Consider the following 22,938-nt stretch of genomic DNA (forward strand, 5'->3'; position numbering starts at 1 on the left):
CCCTCGACCAAAGAATGGATAAGGAAAATGTGGTACATTCACACAATGGAGTACTACACAGCAGAAAAAATAACTGACATCCCACCCTGATTCAGTCGGTCTTTAAATGGCGTGATGCTAAGAAAGAAAAAGACAGCAGGGAAGGAGCTGCAGAAGACTGAGGGAGGAGAGAGAGTGGAACAGGTGTGAGTCTCAGCTCTGCACGGACTAGCAGAGTGAGCTTAAGGGAGCCACTGTCAACACTCAGACTCTGAGGGCCCTTGCGAAGCTGCCCAGCAAGAGGCCAGCACCCCGGGTGGGCGCATCTTAGGTAGCAGAGATGCTCACTGTGATTGGGGGCCTCTTCATCAGTTAGTTCTCTGAACAGCACGACAGGCCTGTGCTGCAGCGCCACCCCACTCCGCGGGCGCAGGGCAGTAGCGATGGGTTTCGACCCCAGCAGAAGCCAGAGCTCCGAGTGCACAACGGAGGTGTCATTCAGCGTGAGGTTGTAGTTCAGGTTCCAGGCCAGGTTGTTCCACAGCCGCCGATGGAGCATTACCTGCAGAAATCATCTGAGGTCTTTCCGTGCCCCTGGCCATGCTGTTGGGCCCATGGGAGGGCAACCAGGCCTCTCTCACCTCCACCTGACCGCTCTCTTGACTGGAGACACCATGTGCTCGCTCTGCCAAAAGCACCAGCCTGCTCTTGTCATCTTCGATGAAGGCTGACTGTACCATGGGGTAGTAATTCTGCAGACGCAAGTGCCACCCAGTGGCAGCTTCAGTACAGGGTCAGGCAGACACCAACTGTTCCCTAGACACAGTGACACAGCATCCAGTCTGCTGCTTCCCAGCCATGTAGCCTGACTGACGGGACTCTAGGCCCCTGCTCAACACACAGGGCATCAAGAACGACCCCCGACAAAGCCAAGAGGAAACAAGGGAACAGACAGGTCTCAGAATCGGCACCGTCAAGGTGCAGAGCCCACAGGGTAGGATGCTGGCCAGGGCCTTTGAAACAGCTTTCCCAAGAAGCGTCTATTGCTATGAATAGGTGCTTAACAGGGCCAGGAAAAACACACTGGGGTGCAGCATGGAGCTGCTGCAGGCATACCCGGGCGATAGGGTTGCTCTTGAAAGCCTTGTAGGGCCTCTGCTGCATCTGGTAGCCATTGTTGTCAGAGTAGAGGATCTTCTGGCTGTTTAGGTCACTGCTGGTCCTCAGGATGGCCTCACGGTTCAGCTCCAGGGGACCCACGTGGTACTGCTGCTCTATCCGTTGGCAGAGCAGTTCCCCAGAGGGGCTTGGATGCACATGGGCCAGACGAGAGTGGATTGCATAGATGTAATCCTGGTCTGTTATATTCCTAGGAACAGGGCACAGAAGAGAGTGCTGTGGGGCCTGGCTGAGGCTCTTTCCCTCATACAGGAAGCTGGGTACCAGGAGGCAGCTATATACAGGTGGACACTGGCAGTACTGGACACAGCAACCCAGAGGGAGGACTATGGACCCTGTAGAGATTTGTGCAAGCCCTGGATCATTCGTGGAGTAACAAAAGCCCCTCTCCCGTGCTTTGACTCAGGTAGCAACAAAATGACTGCTCAGGCATACCCGAGAACCACAGGCAGAAGAGAGCGGTTCTCTCATCCAGTTATCACTGATTAGCCACGGGCCAGAGTCATGGCCAAGTGCACGGACAGGCAGACATCAGCAGTCCCCTAGGCACAGTGACCCACCTAATCCTGAACCTTGCAGGGGCTGTGGGCCCTCCCAGGGGAAGCACCTGTAGAAGTACTGCCTTATGTCCGTTGCCAGCTGGCCTACCACCATCTCCATCCCCACTGCTTCCCAGGCAGGCTTAGCAGTATCATTTGGCGCAAACAGGTAATTGTCTGAAATGGGGCCCTGCTTCACATCTCCGTTGGCGTGGTACTCCAGGAACTCTTGGGTCATGAGCACTGTGTGGTTGCTCTGTCTGCAGGGGTGAGGGGAGAACGGTTGGTGTTATCATCAACAAGATCATTCATCTGCAGCAGGGCTGTGGCTGGGGATCAGAAGTGAAGAAAATGCCCTGGAAGAGCCTGAGGAAGTTACCAGACGCTTCAGGGAAAATCTTTGGTCCCACACATAGCCAAGGACTGTTAGGCGAAGTCATAAGAGTGAGGTGACATGCAGGCTGCAATCAGGGAGCACTATTCCCAGACTGTTATTCAGTCTGCTATTGGTCCAGGAGCGCGAGAGTGGAGTTTTGTCATTGCAGACCCAAGCCATCCCTGTGGCGCAGGCCAGAGATACTTCAGGCCTTAAAGTCCCCAGATCCCCAGAGGTGTGGGTGAATGGGTGAACGAACATGGGTGGGTAGAATCCTAGTTATAAGTATACACAGATGCATGGCATGGTTAGTGGCTGGCTGGCTCAGCAGACAGATGGACAAATGAGGGGCAGTGAGTGGAAATAAAGGGTTTAAAGGCCCTTTGTGCTTAAACAGCAAAACTATTTCGGGAACAGCAACTCAGTTTCTGTAGTTGAGAGGTGGACCCCATGAGCACCACTCATGGGGTCCCCTAGTCCCCCTTTGTCTATGGGTCAGGACTCTGGAATGAGATGGCTGCAGTGGTCCAGGTTCTCCTCTTAAAGAACACAAGAGCAGGAAGCGGTCTTCCCTCAGGAAGGTGAGCACACTTCAGAGGCAGTGCTGGCCTCAACTTACCTCTCCTGAATACTATGTAACATGTTGGTTTCCTGGTTGAACAGCAAAGTATAGCAGTCGTTGGTCACAGGCACCAGGAACCTGCCTCCCTGGCTAGTCTGGTTCCTCAGCTTCAGACTATACTTGAGGGTGCTGGCCATGGGGGCAGCGTGTTCCCTGGTATCTGCCTGGTCCCCACGGGTGCGCCTGACTTTGTAGTGCCGGTAGCTGAGGCCTGGGATGGTGGCCAGGATAAGCAGGTCATAGGCCGAAGGGTCCTTTGTAGAGTTCTGGATCTGCAAGCCAGCAGCATGGAAAGGAAGTCTTCTCAGTCACCCCATAAGCCCCGCCTCACACTCCCGGAATGGGAGGTCACCATCCGCCCAGGCAGTGGTGTCCTTCCACCTCCTGGAAAGATTCCCATGACATCTTTACCAGCTTTGGTTTTGCTCTCTGAGACAACCCCCAGGCCTGACAACCCTCTGGGGCCCTTCCTTCCACTCACTTCTCCTCCGCATGTCTTGCCCTTCCCCGTTCTGGCAGAGGGAAGGGTGGAAAGCGGACTATGTGATCCATACTGAATATCTCAGGAACGCAGCCTAGGTCCCACCCCAACATTGGCACCTCTGCTAAAGTTTCTTTTTCAGGGCTGGAGAGATAGCTCTTCCAGAGGTCCTGAGTTCAATTCCCATAAACTACATGGTGGCTCACAACCATCTGTAATGAGATTTGGCGCCCTCTTCTGGCCTGCAGGCATTCTTGCAGACAGAACAACATATATATATTATAAGATAAACAAATAAATCTTCTTTTAAGTGCCTCTTTAAGATACCCAGAGCCTTTGCACAGGCAGAATGCACAAGGTTACCAAGTGGCAGACAGCAAACTCCCTCCAGCAGAACTTCTCTCCCATACCTGTGCTGACACTGGGTGGCCCAACTCATCGGTGACGCTTACGTTGGGGAAAGTGACAGTCAGGGTGACAATGGTGGTGATCTTCCAGGCCAGTGGATTGTACACAGAAGCAAAGTATCCCACAGGCCCTTTGTCTACAGAGAGAACAGGTGTCACTTGAGAGCCCCTGATGCTTTCGGGAACTCCCGGATAAGAGGGAAAATGAGGTAGGCAAGACCTGGCCTTCCAGAGCCCCTGGGGGGTTAGGTACAACTCCAAGGTTCTGAGTGCCCCAGTCAGCACAGGAGGCTGTTGTGATGTGGGTCTGCCTCCCTTTCTGTCCCATCTCTTAGGTGGTGATTCTTGAACACACTGCTCAGTCTCCAAACTCCCTCCTGGGCCTTGCTGCCCCCTCTACCTATCCACTCTGGTTCTTTTCGACCTACTCCCTGCTCGGGGAAGCCTACCTATCTGCTCATGCCCACTTTAGTGCCCCACCTAGCACTGATGCCACAACTCAGGTTCTTCTTTCTCCAACTGTCGCTGCTATCAGACTTGTGTCTCCTGTGCTAGCCCTGGGCAGAACCTACAGGCCAGATTGGGTCACACAGAGATGGTAGGGCAGGGCAAAGTGGGGCATGGACCTGGGGCCTTGTCCTGGCTGCTCATGATGTTGTATGACGGGTTACTCTACACATGTGACACTTGATGGACAAAGGGGCTGGGCCACGGTTGCCTGGGCTGGAGAGGGAAAGCAGGGACCAGGTAGGGCTGGGCCAGAGAATGTAGGCAGAGCACAGTGTGGCGGGTTCGAACTGTGGCTCTTCCTCACCCTAGCTAGTGAGGCTGAGCTGAGCCATGACCCCTCTGAATCTCAGTTTCTTCAGTTCAAAAGTTAGCCTCCCTCTCATAGACTATGCAAGGCATTAAATGCCCACGGGGAACATTCTAGACTCAGAAAGCTCTCAGAACTCATTAGTAGTTCTTGCTCAGTCCAGCTGAGCCAGCAGTTCATCCTGGATTCCAGGATGAGGAAAGAGGACCAAAGCGCTGAACCAGCTGGCAGGATCACTCCATGCTACTGGGATTACAGGGCCTCAGGCTCATGTGAGGGTCTGGTATCCACCCCTGCCCCAGGGCCTCTCTATTATACAGTTCTGGATATTCTGGAACTTGGTATGAAGACCAGGCTAAACCTTCGAACTTACAGAGAGCCACCTGCCTCTGCCTCCCTTGTGCTGGGATTATAGGTATGTGCTACTACTCCTGGCCCCAGATTCTTTTCAAGACAAAGCCACTGCGTCCCTGTAGGGGCCTGGCTTACCTGTGTCAGACACTGGAGGCCTGTCCAGGGCAATGGAGGCCATAAGCTTGCGTACTCCCAGAATCCCCATTCTGAGATGTTCCATGTACATGTTGCTCACCTTGGGGGACTCAGTGCCTGTGATGGCGTCGTGGTGCTGAACCTGTTGCCATCAGAGTCAAGAAAGAAGGCTGTCAAACTTGGTCCTGGGAGGTACCTGCTCTCCACAATACCAGGGGACCAGGCAAGCATCCCTCCCATTCTACAGACAGGAAACTGAGGCAAGAGGCTAAAGAACTGGCCCAGCTTTCCCTGACCTCATGGAAATACCCTGCCTGAGTGCTCCTGGCAGAGCCCCAGCTTCCCCTCTGTCCATCATTATTTTCCCACGTGTGCACTGTAGGGTGTGATGCCCCCACTGCACCAGGGAGAACGGGACCCTCCCCTTTTGCCGAGCAGGAGACTGCGATTCCCCCGCGGAAACCACACATTCCACTGATCTGACACCCAGGAAAGCCTACCTGCTTCTTCCCAGCACATCTCCCGGAGATTTGCCTCCGGGCGTCTGTAAAATAGCCTGCCTGATTTGTGGCTCCAGAGATTCATACAGCTGTTTGGCATCTGTAACCCCACAGTCTGGGCATCTGCCACCTCAGTCTCCTCTCTGTGTTATCATGTTTGGTTTTTCGAGACAGGGTTTCTCTGTGGTTTTGGAGCCTGTCCTGGAACTCCCTTGGTAGACCAGGCTGGTCTCGAACTCACAGAGATCCGCCTGCCTCTGCCTCCCGAGTGCTGGGATTACAGGCGTGCGCCACCACCACCCGGCTCATGTTTGGTTTAAATGAACTGTACAGCCAATGGGTAAAAAAAAAATGGCCTGCCTGACCCTGGAGGGATGATAAATGACAAGACTTCTTGTGTCTCCACTTCCCCATGAGTACAGGGGAGGGAGGCAGGCGGAGATGGCCTCCATGTCATTCCATCGCCACGCCATCCTATGGGGTGAGTGTACAGATAAGAACTGGGGCCCAGGGAGGGAAAGTCCTGAGCCTGAGGCCATAGGCTGGGCTGAGATTTGGATCCGTGCAGGATACCAATGCTATTCTACTCTCCATTCTTCGTAAAGTCAGCACTGAAGCTTAAGAAAGCTACTCCCTTAGTGCCTCGAGACCTTGGGTCCAGCTGTGGCCCAGTCGCACACTGTACCAGCCTTGAGACCAGAGGGGACTGCAGCTTTCTCTCCGTACAGTGGAGCCTCTAGTCATGGGGAGACACATACCACACCTGAGAGGACCCAGTCTCCCTGAGGCCTTCCAGGGACTTTACCTCAGACACAGCCCAGCGAAGCTGTTGGAGCTGCTGCAGGGCCCACGTAGGGTCCACAGTCCCATGGGGCTCTGGCCACATGTAGCGTGTGAACATGGACTCCCCGGCGTACAGCATGCTACTGGCTTGCCTTGCTAACCCCTTCAGGGTGCTGCGGGATGTGTAGAAGCCGGTCCAGGCCTGCTGTGGTTCTGGGAGGTAAGTACATGCAGTGAGGCTGAGCATCTAGCTCACGGTGCTGAGTGTGGACCTGGGAACAGCGAAGGGTGCTAGGGCTGCCTGGTTACCTAGGGAAGCATGCACCAAGATCTGTGCTCACTCAGAGAGACCAGGACCTAGGGTTTCTAGGCAGGACCTGAGGCTTGATGGGAACATCAGGCTAGGCTGGGCAGACTGGGGACAAGGTAGGCGCTGCAACCAGAGCAGAGGCTTGTAGAAGGTAGGTCTCAGGCAGACTCTTGTGATTTTTGTTTTCTTGTCTCTTCCTCTATTTCCTAGTCTTTCCCAGGACCAGGACCAGACTGCAGCTGAGTGGTCACAGGGCCCCAAGGAAAGGCCATAGGTGGGTAGTCAAATAGCACCAGCAAAGAGAGTGGGCAGAAGGCTAGGGATTCACAGCAACTCTGTTGCCCGAGCTGTAAGCCTGGCACCACCCACACACTGACTTCTGTATGTACCAGGCCACCTCCACTCAGCCAGGCACACATGACATACCCACTCCCACGACCCTAATGATGTCCACGTGAGACCTCTCCCACCTGGACTCTAATTAGTCTCACAAACCACATACCATCCTGCCTTTGTTGTGGCCGTGCCCACATGCCTGCCCCCATCCCCTCCATGTCTGCAAACTGCATGAAATAAGGGGCCTGAGAATTATAGCGGCAAAGTCAAGGGGGCGGGGCAACCCAGGCTGTGTGTGCAGTGTATTTGGAAGGGAGGGCATAGGGAGAAGGGAAGGAACCCTCACAAAGGTCTCCTCTCCTATTCCTTCACTGAAGAAACCAGTGGGAGTTGGGCTCACAGGCATCACTATGGCATGGGCAGGGGAGGGGCAGGCCCTGCTTCAGGCGCCCTCATCATGTGTACTAAAAGGTCAGCCAGCAGATGCCATCCAAGCCTGTTTCCTCCGCAGGCCCTGAAACAATCAGCTGGTGCTTGTGTGTGTGTGTGCTGGGCAAAGCTCCCATGACTGCTCTGGTCCGAGTGGTCCTGCTCAAGTGTGCCAGTCAGCATCCTCCTCATGTTGCGTGGGCTTCTCCATCTGGGCAAAGGCATAGCAGGGCCATAGGGCCCCTCACAGGCAGTGACATACGCAGCAAAGAGATTTGCATTTTGTTTTTGGCATTAGGGATGGCGCTTACACCTTCTACATGCTAGTAGACAAGTGCTCTACCACTGAGTTGTACCCCAGCCCCACAACAGACACAAAAAACATTACTCTGTGATCTCTGTGATTATTCTGAGGCAGGGCTCTGGCCATGGAGCGGGCGAGGTACTTTCTACATGCTGGCTCTGCTGGAAGCTAGACAGAGGAGATGGGCCTGTCTGCAGTAGCTGCCAGCAGGAGGGGCGCACTGGCCTGGTGGTTTGAAGCTGGGTGCCTTCACTATATCATGGAGCATCAAAAGCAGGGGTGGGATGGGTCATGGCCACTGCTCTCGATGGTCACATGGACACAATGGCACCATCAGTGTCTCTCCTGTGAGGCTAGATGGGTCCCAGACTTCATCCAGCCTGGACCAGAGGCTGAGTGCTGAAGCCTGCTCAGGCCAGGCCTGAGGACACAGGTAGGAAACAGATGACATCCCTCGCAATGACAATGACAGAATAGAGCAAGAAGAAAGTGTGGTTGCTGAGACCCAGGGGAGGCACTGGACTGCCTGCATCAGTGCGAGCAGGAGCTGCCCAGGGGAGGGGCATGTAGAAGAGTGGGCAGAAGGGCACTCCCAGGAGAGGGCCCTGCGACTGGACAGGTGTTGAGGTGGGAAGAACAGGTGGGAATCAGCCTGGCACCCCTCTGCCACCAAGCCCACGCTGAGCTAGAAGGAAGAGCCCTACTCTGGATACCAAGTTGCCCCTCCGACTCCTGAGGCTCATACCTGAAGAATAGGGAAGGAAGTCACGGTGGTCATGGGTGGCCCAGGTCATGTTGAAGGCGTGCAGGGCTTGGAAGTAATCTCTCAGTGTGGCGTACCGCACTGAGACACCATACTGGGTCGTGCGATTGTTGATGTACTCCAACAGGGGGTCCATGTTGTCAAACTGCACCGAGGCATTGAAAAACTGCTTGTCACATCCCTGCAGCACACAGAGCAGTGGCCTGAATCTCTAAGAGCCTTCGGAGGCCTTGCCCAGGCAAGAAGCCTGATCACTGCCGTTCCCGCAGCCCACCCACCCTCCTTGGCCAACAAGGACACCAGAAACACTCCTGGAGCGGTCAGGCCTTCCCTAAGTAACCATCTCTAGGACTAATTGTGATAATGTGATCACTATTGCGTAGACCTGACTCACACATCCTGACCACAAACAGCAATGGATTAGGAAGGCAGGCTGTGGGTCACCAGGTCCATAGAGAATGCCATTCCTTTCTATTTGCTCTGCTAAGTAGCTGTGCAGCCTCAGGACAATTCTATAACCTCTCTGGGCCTCAGATCCCTGTTGCAAAATGAATTTCAGAAATGCCTTCCTCTTGGGTCTATAGGTGCCAGTTAGATGGATAAGACAAATACTCCACGGAGCAATTGGTGCCTTAATAAAGGTTAGTGATGCTGATGGGGTATGGGGCTGTCCCCCAGGAATGCCCCTCTCCTGGGCCTCATGGCAGGTAGCACTGTAAACCTGTAGCACAGAAGAGCAACCTGAGGCAGGTAGAGCTGAGCAGGTCAGCCTGGCTTTGGTCCCAGGGGGTCTGCAGGGAAGGAGGGAGCATTGAGAACCAGGTGGAGGTAGGCTAGATTAGAGTCTGCCTCCCTGCAGGCTGCTCCTGCCATAGGGCCACACCCAGGCTGCAATGAAGGACACCCAAGTGGAGCATGCCATACCCAGGGCCAGAGGACATGGGGAGTCCGGAACCACGCGGCCCTCTGTTTAACATTGGCCACCAGGGCTTCTGCGTAGAGGTGGATGTTGGTTGGGGTGACGGGCTCACTCATGTTGGGATACACGCCATCTGGGGGTGGCTCCGGGAAGACAGCTACACCATTCCAGTAAAATCCAGACCTGAGGGAGGATAGAGGCCCAGCAGGAGAGACTGAAGCAGAGGCTTCAGCTGAGTGTGGTTTGCCAGCAGGATCGTGCGTGAATATGGCTTCAGGGCCACAGGGAGCCAGCTGCCTTGCCTTCCCCACCACGAATGGGGATTGGACGAGGGTCACCTGTACCCTGTCTCCTGAAGGACATCACCTTGCTTGCCTGAGGCCAGGGTAAAGATTCATCTTGGGTACAAAACTGCCCCAGATATCAGGAGTTAAAATAAAATTTGTATTGCAATTAAATAAAAATTAAAGCTGGGGTGATGGCTCATATCTGTGACCCTGGCGCTCACCAGGTCAGAAGAGGAAGGCTTACACAAGGTCAAGGCTAGCCTGGGCTACAGAGGAAAACTGCATCAGGAAAACAAAAACCTGGGGCTTTTTAGTAGTACAAAACATGGCTTCGTAGTCCCGAGCCAGCTCCTGCAGAGGACCTGAGTTCGGTTCCCAGCACCTACATGGAGACCCACAAACACTTGTGACTCCAATTTCGGGGATCCAGTGTCCTCTGCAGGCACTAGTGCATACACATGGATGCAGGGAAAACATCCCAGACACATAAAATGAAAATAATGAATCTGAAACACAAAACACACACACACACCAAACCAGAACCACCCAAGCAATCAAACAATAAAAAAAAAAAAATCTCCTCTCAAGACCAACCCCGAAATCTGGTGAAAGCAAACATCAGAGGTTTCTATAGCAACAGGGTTATCTCTAACAGGTTCTCCTGGTCTCCAGGCTTTGGAGAAGTTCAGGAAGTGCCACCTCTGTTCATGCCGTACAGCACTAGGTGGCAGTCATGAGATCCCGGGCCACCTGCCTACAGGACCAGGCCACCTTTGCCAAGCCCTGTCTCTCCTTGGTAAGCAATAAGGCAATGGGAGGAGTAACAGAAACAATTTGTGGCATAAAAGCCAGGCACCGTGCCTGGCAGAGCAGCCTGGTGAGTGGCAAGCTCCCGTCTCCTCTCTGCTTACTTTCCGCTCCCAGGCGGTGAGCACCTCACATGAGGACCTGCAGGTGCAGGGGACGGAACTAGGGTCTGAATCTGGACCTGCCAGACTTCAGGGCCCAGGCTGTCTGTTGTCAGGGCAGGGAATCTCCTCAGCACAGGGCACCTGACAGTTGATTCCATGAGACAGCGTGGTATTTCTGTGCTGTGGTCCTGCCCCTTTCCGTTCCCAACACCTGTACATGGTGGCTGATCCCTGAGAGGGGCGAGGACCTTGGGCTAACAACTGACTTTCCAGCTGACCCCACAAAGCCAGGCCAGCCATAATGTCCCCACATCTGAAAAGTCCCTTATCACCCCTGGCCCAGTGCCTTTCCCTGGAACTCAACTCATTCTTCAGGCCAGATAGACAGAGGCAGGGAGCCGGCTGGTCACTGTGGCAAGGGACAATCACAAAGAAGCAGGAAGGAGAGCTGGAGAGTGAAGAGGTGCTGCAGCACTGTGAAGGGAACCGTGAAAAAGGAGGCCTGGTGCTGGGGTTCCTGGATATCGGCTGGCTCAATTTTCTCACCTTGCAGATGAGGACGGCTGAGGCCTGGAGCAGGCAGGGTCCCACTAAGATCAAGTGCAATGTCCCTGGAGTGTTATACCAAAACCTCATCCTTGGGGCAGGAGAGGGGGCGCAGTAGCCGAGAGCTGCTCTGTCAGAGAACCCAGGTTTGGCTTTCAGCACCCACACTGGGAAGCTCACAACTGCCTGCTAACTCCAGTTCTGGGGTAGGTGGTGGGGGGTGAGATCCAACACCATCTTCTGGCCTTCATGGGCACTGCACACACATGCTGCACATAAACTCATGCATAAAAATAAATATTTTTTTTAAAAAAACCTTCATCCTATATATGTGTGTGTGCAAATGTGCACACACCTGTGTGTGCATGCATGTGGAAGCCAGAGGACAATGTTAGGTATAGCACTTTGGGAGCCATCTCTACTTACTGAGATGTCAACCCCCTTGGCCTTTAGAGTAGTAAAGTGGGGTCCTATCAGCACCCTCATGCTTTGAGGCTTGGGCTTGGGAAACCTCGTGAGGGGACACTGCTAAAAAGCTGCTTCTGATCCACAGGGTTCAGGGCCTGCACAGTTGTTCCCAGGAGCAGACATCACAGACAGGCAGGGCAGCTGCAGACAGGGGCACCTACCTGTTAGAGAAGGAGATGTGTGAGGGGGTGCAGTAGCTATAGTGGTCCATGGTGTGAGTGAAGATCTCCTGCTGCTCCAACAGGGATGGGGACCCACGCCACACGAACTGCAGACCCTGCGAGCCAGGGAGAACCGCGGAGGGGCAAGGGTCAGGCTTACTAGTGCCCTGGTTCTCTTCCCTCCACCCCCTTGCACCTCCATGACATGTCCACACCTTCAGTCTGTCTCAGAGGCCCAGGGACAAGGCTCCCTCTGTCACCTCCTCTGTAAGGTTCTCTCAGGCAGGGCACTACCAGGGCCAGCTGTAGCTGTGAGATCAGCCTTCTGGAGCTGTACGTGTCCCCCCAACACCTGCTCCTCAGTGCCAGCTCCACCAGGCCAGGCCTCAGAGGAGCTCACTCTGTTCTGCTTGAATACCCACAGCCACGGAGAGGTCACTACTGTGCAGTCCAGTCTCAGATGGCATAAGATAGGCTTGGGGTTCCGCTCAGCACTGCTTGGGGACCCTGGACAAGCTCTCAGGCCCATCTATGACCTGGTTTCCGAGTGAAAAACGGGGAAGCTACACTGAGGACTCTAGAGCCACCCACAACGTCTGTGAGGTCAGGTTCAGTGCCTGTGTTTTATGGGTGACAACCGAGTGTTCCTGCATCCCACAGCTACCGTGTGTAACTTTAGTGGCCAGCTCTCCCACTGCTCCCTGGGTAATCCTGCATGGGACACTTTTCCCTCCTTTTTTCTCTGGAGCCTTGCTCTCCCCGCTGCAAGGCAGGGTAACTCTGCCCACACCCTGCACAAATACGCTCTCTCTGTTAGCACAATGGCACTCCATGTGGAGTGACTAGGTCAACATGACGCCATCAGAAGGCTCCTAACTGGGGCTGGAGAGATGACTCTATGGTTACAAGCAGATGCTGCTCTTTCAGGGACTGGAATTCGATTCCCAGCAGCCATGTCAGGCAGTCACAACTGCCTCTAACTCCAGTTCCTGTAACTCCTCTGACCTTTCTACACATAATCCCCACACAGCTACACTCACGTGTAATTAAAAATAAAATAGATCTTAAAAGGAAGAAGGATCTTAACACAGAAAGACTGGTGTCCGGATGGAAAGGGGTGGGCAGAGCCCAGTAGCCGAGCTTTTGCTGAGCATTGCAAGGTGGTCCCAGCTGTGATCTTCTAGCGCAAGCAGAGCAGACCAGACCAGGGGAAAGAATAGGGAGGGGAAAGGGAAGAGAGGTGAGGGGGGGAAGGCAGTGGGGAAGAGGGGAAAGAGGGGGAGAGGAGATAAAGGGAGAAGAAAGGCTGTTTAAAGAAAAGTATGGGGCCGGGCAGTGGTGGCGCACGCCTTTAATCCCAGCACTCGGGAGGCAGAGGCAGGTGGATCTCTGTGAGTTCGAGACCAGCCTGGTCTACAGAGCTAGTTCCAGGACAGGCTCCAAAACCACAGAGAAACCCTGTCTCAAAAAACCGAAAAAAAAAAAAAAAGAAAAGTATGGGGTGGGGGCATAGACAGAGCACTCCACAGCGGGGATGTGAGGAGAAAATGGCCACCTGCATGCCAAGGAGAGAAGCTAGGACAGACCCCAAGCCCAGCCATTAGGACAGCAGCCTGCCCTTCCCCATGACTCCACATGCACATTGACCCAGCACCTACAGCCTCTAGAGGTTTGAGGGTACAGGGTTGCTGCTCAAGACTCAGGTGCAACTGACACCCCACCTCCCAAGCAGGTCTAGGGTTGATGGGGGTGCTGGTTGAATGCAGCTGACACCAGGCCCGGCCCTTCCTAGCCCCGAGTCAACCCACTGTAACTGCTTGTGTGTGATGTCCCCAGCTGAACTCTCTGCCTGTCCCTCGAGGCCTTCATCCATATTTCCAGAAAGCAGCTCAGCTCCACCCCCATGGATAGCCCTAGGAAGGAGCTATCCCAGGCCCAGCTAAAGGGCGGAAAGGCCAGGAGGCCTTTGCCCAGTGAAGAGCAGGAAGGCGGGAGGAGGGACAGCAGGGAAGGCGTGGGATGCACCTGGGCTTCCTGCATGGCATCCTTGAGGTTGTAATCAATCCGGGAGATGAGATGGGCGTTGAAGCCTGCCAGGGCAAACAGGGTGGGGGTTGTCGCCGATGCACCGAAGGGGTCCACGTGCCAGGAGAACTGTGGCCGGATCCCAAATGTCTCATAAAGAAAGCCATGTCCTTCTGCAAAGACAGTGATCACAGAGCTGGGCTGGCCAGGGTGGCCTTTCCCACCACAGTCACCCTGGCTCTCTGGATACCATGTCAGTTCTGAGGCTGAGCAGGTCAGGAGGGCAGCAGAGCAGGGTTTTGATCTTAACTCTTAATGGAACACACTGAATTCAATTCACCAACAGCCTCCAGATGGACAGTTCCTGGGCTTCAGCACATTCAATACATACCACCATTCAGTTCCAGAACCTTCAATCTTGCAAGACTGAAACATAACTTCCCAGCCTCCAGCAACAGTATCCTAGATGTCTCTATCGATCTGGTGGCATTAGGGACCTCCTGTAAGAGGAACCTCATGTGTCTGACTCATTTCCCTCAGGACTAGGTGAATGAACTTCCTGTCTCCAATAATGTAGCCGGGCCTGACACTCTGAGGGCAACTCCAAGGGACCTGGAGCTCCCCATCCAGAAAGTGGGCATACTAAATGTTCGCTGTTGGATGTTGCTAAGTTTGGGGGTAGTTTTTTCACAGAGCAAAGCACTCTGGGCCAGACTCATCCAGCCATTTGTCTACTCAGACATCATCCAGAAGCCACCACAATGGAACAGTCACTAGGTTCAGAGTTATAGGAGAAGAAACTCAATGTGTTGAATGAACCACTGACTATCTCTCCCAAACCTTGTCCCAAGTGCTACCCAATGGGTTTGTAGTCTGCAAGGCGAGAGTGTTATACAAGGACTCAGTGACTCCCTAGGCCTGGGTCTCTGACTGACACCCAGGTGGTGCCAGGAGTTGGAAGTGGAGTAGTAAGCCATAAGCAAGGTCGAGGCACAGAGAACAAGGATGATCAGGAAGGGCAAAAGGGATGGAGGATGCTTGTGGTCTGGTGGGTCAGCTGTGAAGAGCGGGTAAGGGTCAGGCAGATGGCATGGACTAGCACTGTTCTCCCAGCAAGGCAGGCTGGCATGCATGGGAAACAGGGCAGATGGAGCACGGGGCTGCATGGTCAACGGCAGCACGCTGGGGCCAGGTAAACTCCCTAGGCCACTCCCATACTGGCAGAGCCCTCACTGGTCAGGGCACAGTGCCAGTCTGTGGTGAAGGGCGCTGTGAGTCTGAGTCAGAGGCGTGCTAACTGCCTTCCACAAGACATTTCATCTTCTAGTTGATAGGACTACAGAGCCAGCTCAACCAACGATGGCTAAGTCACGAGGCTGTGACTTTTTCGCGGCCCAGGGAATACGCACGTGTAACCCAAAGCCAGCTCTGTGCAAACAACAAGAAGAGGAAGCGCACTCAGTCAGGAGCCACCAAGGAATCGTCCCATGTCTCCCTTCAATCCCATCAATGTTGCCCTGGATTGCCTGGTGCAGCTTGTTCAGATCAAGCCTACAGCTCTAATGTGCTAAAGTTTATCTTCCAGCAGCATGGATTATGAAGACAGTCAATAACACGTGGGTTAATAAGCTTGGTGGGCCTCAGGTGAAGATCTCCTCCTTTATTTCAAAAGGGAGACAAGAAATGTGCTAAGACCTTTACAGTACGTTGTGGTATCCCTCTGTGCTTTCCCAGGGTGGCTGGACCCATGCCAGAGTGCAGAGATCACGGAACTTGCAGCTGTCTCAGGGCCCCGTGTCTAGTACTGGCTATCGGCCCTTGCAGAGTCATTTCATTCACTGGGTCTCAGTTTTTACAACTCTATTTTTAAGGTTTATTTTAGAAAAAAAAAATATGTGTATCTAGGTGGATAAGTGTACGTGAGTGCAGGTGTTCAGAGACCAGAAGAGGCACTGGGTGCCCTGGAGCTGGAGTTACAGACAGTGTGAGCTTCCTGGTGTGGAGTCTAGGAACTGAACCCAGATCCTCTGCAAGAACAGCAACTGTTCTTAACCACTGAGCATCTCTCCAGTCCCTGGGGTCTCAGTTTTCACATGTGCAGAATGAGGCTAAGAGTCCCAGAGCATCTCAGTCTCCGTGAGGACTGTGTGAGCCAAGGACATCACCACAACTGGAGGTGACGGCAGGGAGAAGGGACACAATGGTGTGGTTATAACTAGGGGTAGTGATGGTCTGCCAGTGGGAATGGTGGCGAGATGGTGGTGATGATGGTGATAGTGGTGCTGGTGGTAGTGATGGTGGTGGTGGTGATGGTGATGGTGGTGGTGGTGATAGTGGTGACAGTGGTAGTGATGGTGGTGGTGGTGCTGGTGAGAGTGGTGCTGGTGGTAGTGATGGTGGGTGGTGGTGCTGGTGATAGTGGTAGTGATGGTGGGTGGTGGTGCTGGTGATAGCGGTAGTGATGGTGGTGGTGGTGCTGGTGGTGGTGGTGATGGTGGTGACAGTGGTAGTGATGGTGATAGTGGTGCTGGTGATAGTGGTGCTGGTGGTAGTGATGGTGGGTGGTGGTGCTGGTGATAGTGGTGCTGGTGGTAGTGATGGTGGGTGGTGGTGGTGCTGGTGGTAGTGCTGGTGATGGTGGTGGTGATGGTGGTGGTGGTGATAAAGGTGATGGTGGTAGTGGTGGAGATAGTAGTGGTAGGGACGGTGCTGATGATAATGTTGGAGGAAGGACGGTAGTGATGATGGCAGTCATATCGGTGATGGTTCCCTGGGCATTCATTAGGGAACTATATATTCTGATTAAAGTACTTCATCTGAATTATCCCAACTGAATTCTCTCAAGAGGCAGGTATTAACATCATAATAAACTAATCTCTCAAGGAAGAAACTTGGGTTTGATGATATATCCCTTTTCTGAAGCCAAGGTCCATGGGGCCATGATGGTCCTAGGTCACCTGACTCTGGACCCCCCTGCTCAGGTCTACCCTCACTGTTTCCCTTTGCCCAAGCACTCTGTTCAGAGAAGCAGGCAGAAGCGGGCTTGGAGGCCAGACAAACACTTCTACCTACTCCAGGCCTCTGAGTGACAGGGAGAGTGTCAGTTACGGCTTGAGTAGGAAATATCCCCTACAGTAGTGGTTTTCAGCCTTTCTAATGCTTTACTACAGTTCCTCATGCTGTGGGGACCCCCAACCATAAGATTATTTTATTGCTACTTCATTATTGTAACTTTGTTACTGTTATGAATCATAATGCATGCATCTGATGTGCGACCCACAGGCTGAGAACCACTGCTCTTTAGACTCATCTCCCGGGGGCTTGAGCCCCATGTGGAAGGATTGGAGATTTCAGGATGCAGGGTCTGACTGGAGAATGTAGGTCACAGGGCATGTCCCCTTTGTCTCTGGTTCCTTCCTGTCCACCATGAAATCAACAGCGTCCTCATCAACACGGTCCTGCTGTCTGCAGGCCCACAGTCAACAGAGTCAGGGACTGTCAACTGAACTCAAAAACTGTAGGCCAAGCAAATGGCTTAACTGGTTTTCTCAGCTACTTATCAGCAATGATAAAAGAAGACAGTACAGCAGCCAAACCTGTAAGCTGTAGGATCTGGTCGTCCAAGTGGGTCACAGCCTCGTCATGCATGACCTGGCCTCCGAGCACAAACTCCAGGCGTCCTTCATCCAGGAGCTGGCGTACCTGGGCACAGGCAGGCAGAAGACAGTCAGGTCATGGGTACCAAGCATTTCTCAGGGGCTTTCATGAAACGCCCACCCTGACTCACTCCACAAAATCAGAACACTGTCCCTGTCGTCAACACCCAGAAGCACATTATCTGAGACCCAGATCCATGTCTGTAACCATAAATGTGTTTTTAATTTTCAGTAACTTGAGACTTTAAAAAAACCTGCAAGAGCAGAGCAAAATGCTTCCTCATACTCCTCCCCAGAACCCCTCGGTGGCAACAGCTTTGGACACTTCTACCGAAATATTTCTGTGTCTATACCCTTTCTCTATTTGTCTGAAGCACTTACGGTGAATCAGCTGCAGCCTGCTTTACTCTGAGCACTTTCGTGTGTGCCTCAGAGGAATGTGGGTGATGCCAACCCCAGTATTATCATGCCAATCAGGAAACAGAATGCTCAGACTGTATTGTGCAATGTCCACACTGCACGTGAATCTCCAAGTGTCCTACCAGTTTCCTCTCCTGGAACACCCATTCAACCAGGGGCCATCTGTCACCGTAAGCACTTTTCATTCAGGGAAAGGCTCCTCAGCCTGTCTTCTTTGGGGTCTGACAACTTAGAGGGAGACAGGCCTGTTGTCCTGGGTTCAGTGTGGTCTTGCTGATGAATGTATGTCAGATAAATGAACGCAGGGACAGGTAGAGAAAAATCATGGGCATGAGGGTGGGCGGTGGGCTGTCAGGCTATTTGTATGATGTTTTTGGCTTGTGTACCCCAAACCTCCCACTACATATGGGGAGCTGTCCAGCTACTGGGGATTCTGTACTGAACACAGCAGACAAAATCCTGGCCTCCAGGGAACCGCACTAGTAGATTCCTACAGAGGGCTTTACCCAAAAGCCATGCCCCTCACAGAGGGTTGAAGACAGACCCCATTGGAAGAGGAAGGCTCTAAAGTCTGAGACCCCTGTTTCAACACCACACCTGTTTATTCATAAACTGTAAATCCTTGAGGCTGGTGCCAGACCACCTCCGCAAGTCTACATGACAATCTCCACACCTGGTATACGCAAGGAACCTCAAACATGAGGTTATGCACCATGCATGACTTGACAGACTTGATGAGACCCCAGTCCAGCCCCAGTAAGACCTAGAAGATTCCCGTTAAGCCTGCTTGGTCTTCTAAGCTCAGATGCAGTGGTTGTTCAGAAAGGGGAATACTGTCAGGCAGTGGTGGCACACACCTTTAATCTCAGCACTTGGGAGGCAGAAGCAGGCAGATCTCTGTGAGTTCAAGGTCAGTCTGGGCTACAGAGAGAGTTCTAGGACAGTCAGTGCTGTCTCAAAGAAAAGAAAAGAACAGAGGTAAGAACGAAAAGCAAAAGAAAGGTGAATGCTGGGAAGAAAACGAAGAGTTCCTAAGTATTGTTCCAGGTGTTTCCTCAGACTCATTCTAGGCATGCGCTGTTTGGTGTGTGTGTGTGTGGGGGGGCAGCTATCTCATTTTATAGAAGAAGAAGCCATGGCTTACAGATGCCAGTGGCAGGACCAGGCACAAACCTGCCCAGGATTTTCGGTATTGTGTGACACTAACTGCCCCTGAGCCACAAGGATCCCAAACACAGCCAGGAGGGGCAGGAGAGAGTCAGTGTGTGCAAATAGGGGAGGGGCAAGGTTCACCTGGGAGTTGACTCAACACCAACCCCCATGACTCTTGGGAAGGAGTGCTGGCTTGTGGGAAATTTTTCTCCTCCCCGAGAACAGACAGGAAAAGAAAATGTTATATTACCCTCTCTCTGGCCAGTGGCCCTGACCACAAGCCACCCCCCGCCACCCTAACCCCCTTTTTCACAGCTGGCATGTCCAGAACTCCCTATCTAGTCTCCTGCTGGGACTTTCACATGACACCTGGGATACCTGGGAACCCATAGCCTGCCCTCCCCTGTCATTCATTACCTTACCTGGTGTTTCTGCTTCTCAGAGGCCACACCATCCCACCACAGCCGGAAGAACTCTTGCTCCACAGCGATGAAGCGCCGGTGATGCCTGCGGATCAATTCTTCCACCACAGTAGTGTAGACATTGGCTGCATAGGCCCGCATGCTTTCCTGAGGAGGCCATCACAACAGCTCCAGAGAGGCTGAGGTGGTGGTGAGCTCAAAGGACCAAAGAGAAGATCCAGAGACCAAGTGTCCTGGTACCTAATAGCCCCCAGTACATCCAGGCTAGGAGTAACCACTCTCTTTTTACAGATGGGGAAACTGAGGCAAAAGACGGAAAACGCTGCCCTGTCCAAGGTTCTGAACAGAAAGAACCACGAGGTTACAGGCCCAGCGCCAAGCTTATCTGGCTGGGTGGTGGTGTGTAGAGGAAGCTGAACTAGCTAGCCCCTGTGTCAGCACCACAGAGGGCCAGCCCACTTCCCAGTAGTCAGCTGACACTCACCTGCTTGGAAGTCAGCCCCACCTTATGCTACCCCAGGTCTACTCCCGAGATTGGTTACCTGTCAACCTACACTTTGGGGACACACTCCCCTGCCCTGACTTTTGCAGGGACCATCCAATAAGACGTGATACCAGGACTCCGAGGCAGGAAGTGGCCAGCCAGACCGAGGCTGCGGCTCAGACAGCAGGGACCCAGGGTGGAGGCTGAAGCCCAGGCCGCCCCGCTTCCCGGCTGAGCTGTGCGTCCCCTGCAGGAGGCAGCGACTGTGCAAGGGGCTCAGGAGCGCCCGCCACTTACCTGGACCGTGTAGACCCAGCCCACGTCCATGTGACTGTGGGGCACCACGAAGGCCTGGATGGGGCCGGCCGAGTGGGCCGCTAGCGGCCGCAGCAGCAGCAGCTGGCAGAGCAGCGGCAGCCAGCGCAGCGGCCCCATGGCTTGGCAGGCGGGACGCTGCCCGGGCGGCTGTCCCGCGCGGAAAGGCCCACTTCCGGGTCCGTGGACTGCGGCGCCCCCTGTCGGCGGGAGTGCGCGAGAGCAGCGAGCCGAAGGGTAAGGTACGCGCTTGGCGCTGTGCGGCCCCCCCTGTCGGCTGGAGTGCACGGTGCAGCTCTCGTCCCTAGCTGGTGGCCTTGCAGTCCAAGTTGGGTGCCCCAAGCCTTGGAGACTGCTGGAAGCCTTCCAGAATAACAATCGTCAGCATGCAGACTCCCAGTATCAATATGGTTTGACTTGGAACTTTTGAGTCCATTTCAGTGGAGTAAAACTGGCTTTTACAGACATAGCTATAAAGGGGTAGAGGTTGGTAGGTTCTGAATCAAATCTGGTGTCCTGGATGGTGAGCTGGGGCAGGTGCTTAATCTCTTTGCTCTCCATAAGGCAGACTGCGATAATAGGGGAGACATGGGCTGTGAGGGGAATGAGATCTAAATGAGTGAAGTGCCTGTCTACCTGCCCATTAGGACTGATGGTCTCACAGCTAGTAGGAGATCAGTACTCTGAGCCACCTCTGTCGTCCCTCCCTGGTGAGCAGGGGGCCTATGGTTTGGGGTTCCTGGGCAGTGTGGGGCCAGAGCTGTGACTCTGGCCTGTTGGACGTATTCACTTACCCCTCAGCAAATACGACCTAAAAACAGGTTGTTCTCTGTCTTGTTCTTAATTCCTGGCTGGCTTTCTTGTCTGCGGGTGGAACAACACTCTGAGTAAGCACTGATCCCTCTCCATCCTGTCCACAGACCCGAGACCTCTAGATCTCACAGTAGGTTAGACCCTCCCTAGCAGTGTGGGGTAAATGGCTATTTACCAACTTGTGTGGCCACAGCGCCTTCAGAGCTCACAGCTGGACTACATTTCCCAGCCTCCTTTGCATGACAAGTGTTGGCCAATGGGATGTGGGTCACCATGTGGACTCTAGGAATAGGATCTGGGTCCTTAGGAAGAGCAGCCTGTGCTGTCAGCTGTTGTGACATCTCTTCAGCCCGACTGTAGCTTCTTAAAACTGTGTGTCATGACCACGTGTGTGAGGCTGCAAAGTTGTTGGCTACAGTAAAAGGTTTCTGTATGAGTAACACCACACTCAAACCTGTGAAGAACCTGAGGTATTTCTGGCGGTGATCTCTCGTGTTGCTTCAGGTGATGTCACTGCAGCCTTGGATCTTCACACACAGCCCAAGCGCTTTGCACCACGCACAGGCCATGCAGCAAACACCACCTGAAATGTCTCGGTTCAGGTATGCAATGAGCTGTATTGCTTCCACTAAACAGGCAACAACATCACTTGTTCTCACAGAAATATAATGGCTTAATCTGAAAAAACAATTATTTACTATTTCCCTTCCATCATTTCTCAGTATTTAAGTGTCAAATTAGCGTACGCTTGAAGTGTAGTAGGTTAGAACTCTGGACTGTATCTTACCTGTATGTGTGGTGTATGTCCATGTCTGTGTGTGCATGTGGGTATACATGCATGTAGAAGCCCCAGGTTGGCGCTGGGTATCCTCCTGTACCACTCTCCACCTTATGTTTTGAGATGGCATCTCTCACTGAACCTGGAGCTCACTGACTGGCTAAGATGGCTGGTCAGTAGCTGCAGGGAGCCTCCTGTCTCTGCCTTCCAGTGTTGGGGTTACAGATCCTCACCACTGTACCCCACTTTACATGGATGCTCAGGATCTGAAATCAGATCCTCATTACTCTGGGAATCCCAGCGTGCTTCACTGGTCCCCTAAATCACTGTCTTCTCCGTAGGTAAAAGCATCCATGAACCAAAGAGTAGGGTGAATTGTTTAGGGAGGCCACTAGTTAGTTCCCAGCAGATTAGCCCTGAAATAATCACACAGAAACCATATTAATTAAATCACTGCTTTGCTCATTAGCTCTAGCTTCATGGTCTACCAACAAAGTATCAGCATGTTTGTCTCCAGCAGCAGCTTTATGGCTTCTCCTTGACTCCATCTTCCCTCTCCCAGCATTCAACCTAGTTTTCCCTGCCTAGCTCTGTTCTACCCTATCAGGCCAAGCCAGCTTCTTTATTAACCAATGGTGTGCACAGAATCCAGAGGGGAATCCCACATCACCTCCTCTTTTCTGTTTAAATAAATCGAAGGAAGATTTCAACTTTAACATAGTAAAATTACATTTAACAAAACAGGTATCAAACAAAACAGTTACAATATTTATATCTACTTTATCATTTATCACAACTAAGGAAAACTATAACTATATATTCTTCAACTCCATCAAAGACTCCAGAAGGATATAATATTACTGAAGTAAACAGGAAGTGCATTGTAAGTAACTTCCAAAACTCTAGAATTGACAAAGACATCTCGCTGCCTGGACAGTCACCCAAAGTTCTTTGGTAACGTCGGGACATCCATCTTCAGCCTACAGGCCCATAGTTTCCCTCAGATCTTTCCATGAAGCAGGAAATTTCAAAGACAATTCCACCTTTATTAGCAGTTTGTCAGTCACTTTCTGGTGAGTCCTGCAGAATGTCTGGCAGACTCTTTCATGAAGCAGGAACCCTGAAGAATCGTCTCACCTTTAGGCAAGTTCTGCAATCATTTCTCTGTGGGTCCTGTATGTCCAGTTTATGCAGCATACCATAAAGCAGTCCAGGCAAGAGCAGTTTCTTGCCCAAATGACTAGCAAACTCCATAAGGAGCCTCTTT

At 52.9% G+C, this 22,938-nt stretch overlaps 1 protein-coding gene across 1 annotated transcript in view; it reads right to left on the reverse strand.

The window, feature by feature from the left end:
- Man2b2 (mannosidase alpha class 2B member 2) overlaps positions 1–20,211 on the reverse strand; it is a 26,834-nt gene extending 6,623 nt beyond the window's left edge. Inside the window, exons 1-15 of the mRNA XM_013353337.2 lie at positions 20,063–20,211; positions 19,282–19,428; positions 17,228–17,333; positions 13,632–13,804; positions 11,607–11,722; positions 9,239–9,416; positions 8,297–8,495; positions 6,195–6,385; positions 4,890–5,031; positions 3,587–3,720; positions 2,693–2,967; positions 1,766–1,957; positions 1,096–1,348; positions 621–731; positions 328–541 (exon numbers count right to left, since the gene is read on the reverse strand). Of these exons, the coding sequence (XP_013208791.1) occupies positions 328–541; positions 621–731; positions 1,096–1,348; positions 1,766–1,957; positions 2,693–2,967; positions 3,587–3,720; positions 4,890–5,031; positions 6,195–6,385; positions 8,297–8,495; positions 9,239–9,416; positions 11,607–11,722; positions 13,632–13,804; positions 17,228–17,333; positions 19,282–19,428; positions 20,063–20,200 (2,569 nt within the window). The 5' untranslated portion in view covers positions 20,201–20,211. The remainder of the gene's footprint in view (positions 1–327; positions 542–620; positions 732–1,095; positions 1,349–1,765; positions 1,958–2,692; positions 2,968–3,586; positions 3,721–4,889; positions 5,032–6,194; positions 6,386–8,296; positions 8,496–9,238; positions 9,417–11,606; positions 11,723–13,631; positions 13,805–17,227; positions 17,334–19,281; positions 19,429–20,062) is intronic.
- Positions 20,212–22,938: the final 2,727 nt, after the last annotated feature.

The sequence above is a fragment of the Microtus ochrogaster genome, unplaced genomic scaffold, assembly GCF_000317375.1.
Source record: "Microtus ochrogaster isolate Prairie Vole_2 unplaced genomic scaffold, MicOch1.0 UNK5, whole genome shotgun sequence".
Taxonomy (NCBI): domain Eukaryota; kingdom Metazoa; phylum Chordata; class Mammalia; order Rodentia; family Cricetidae; genus Microtus; species Microtus ochrogaster.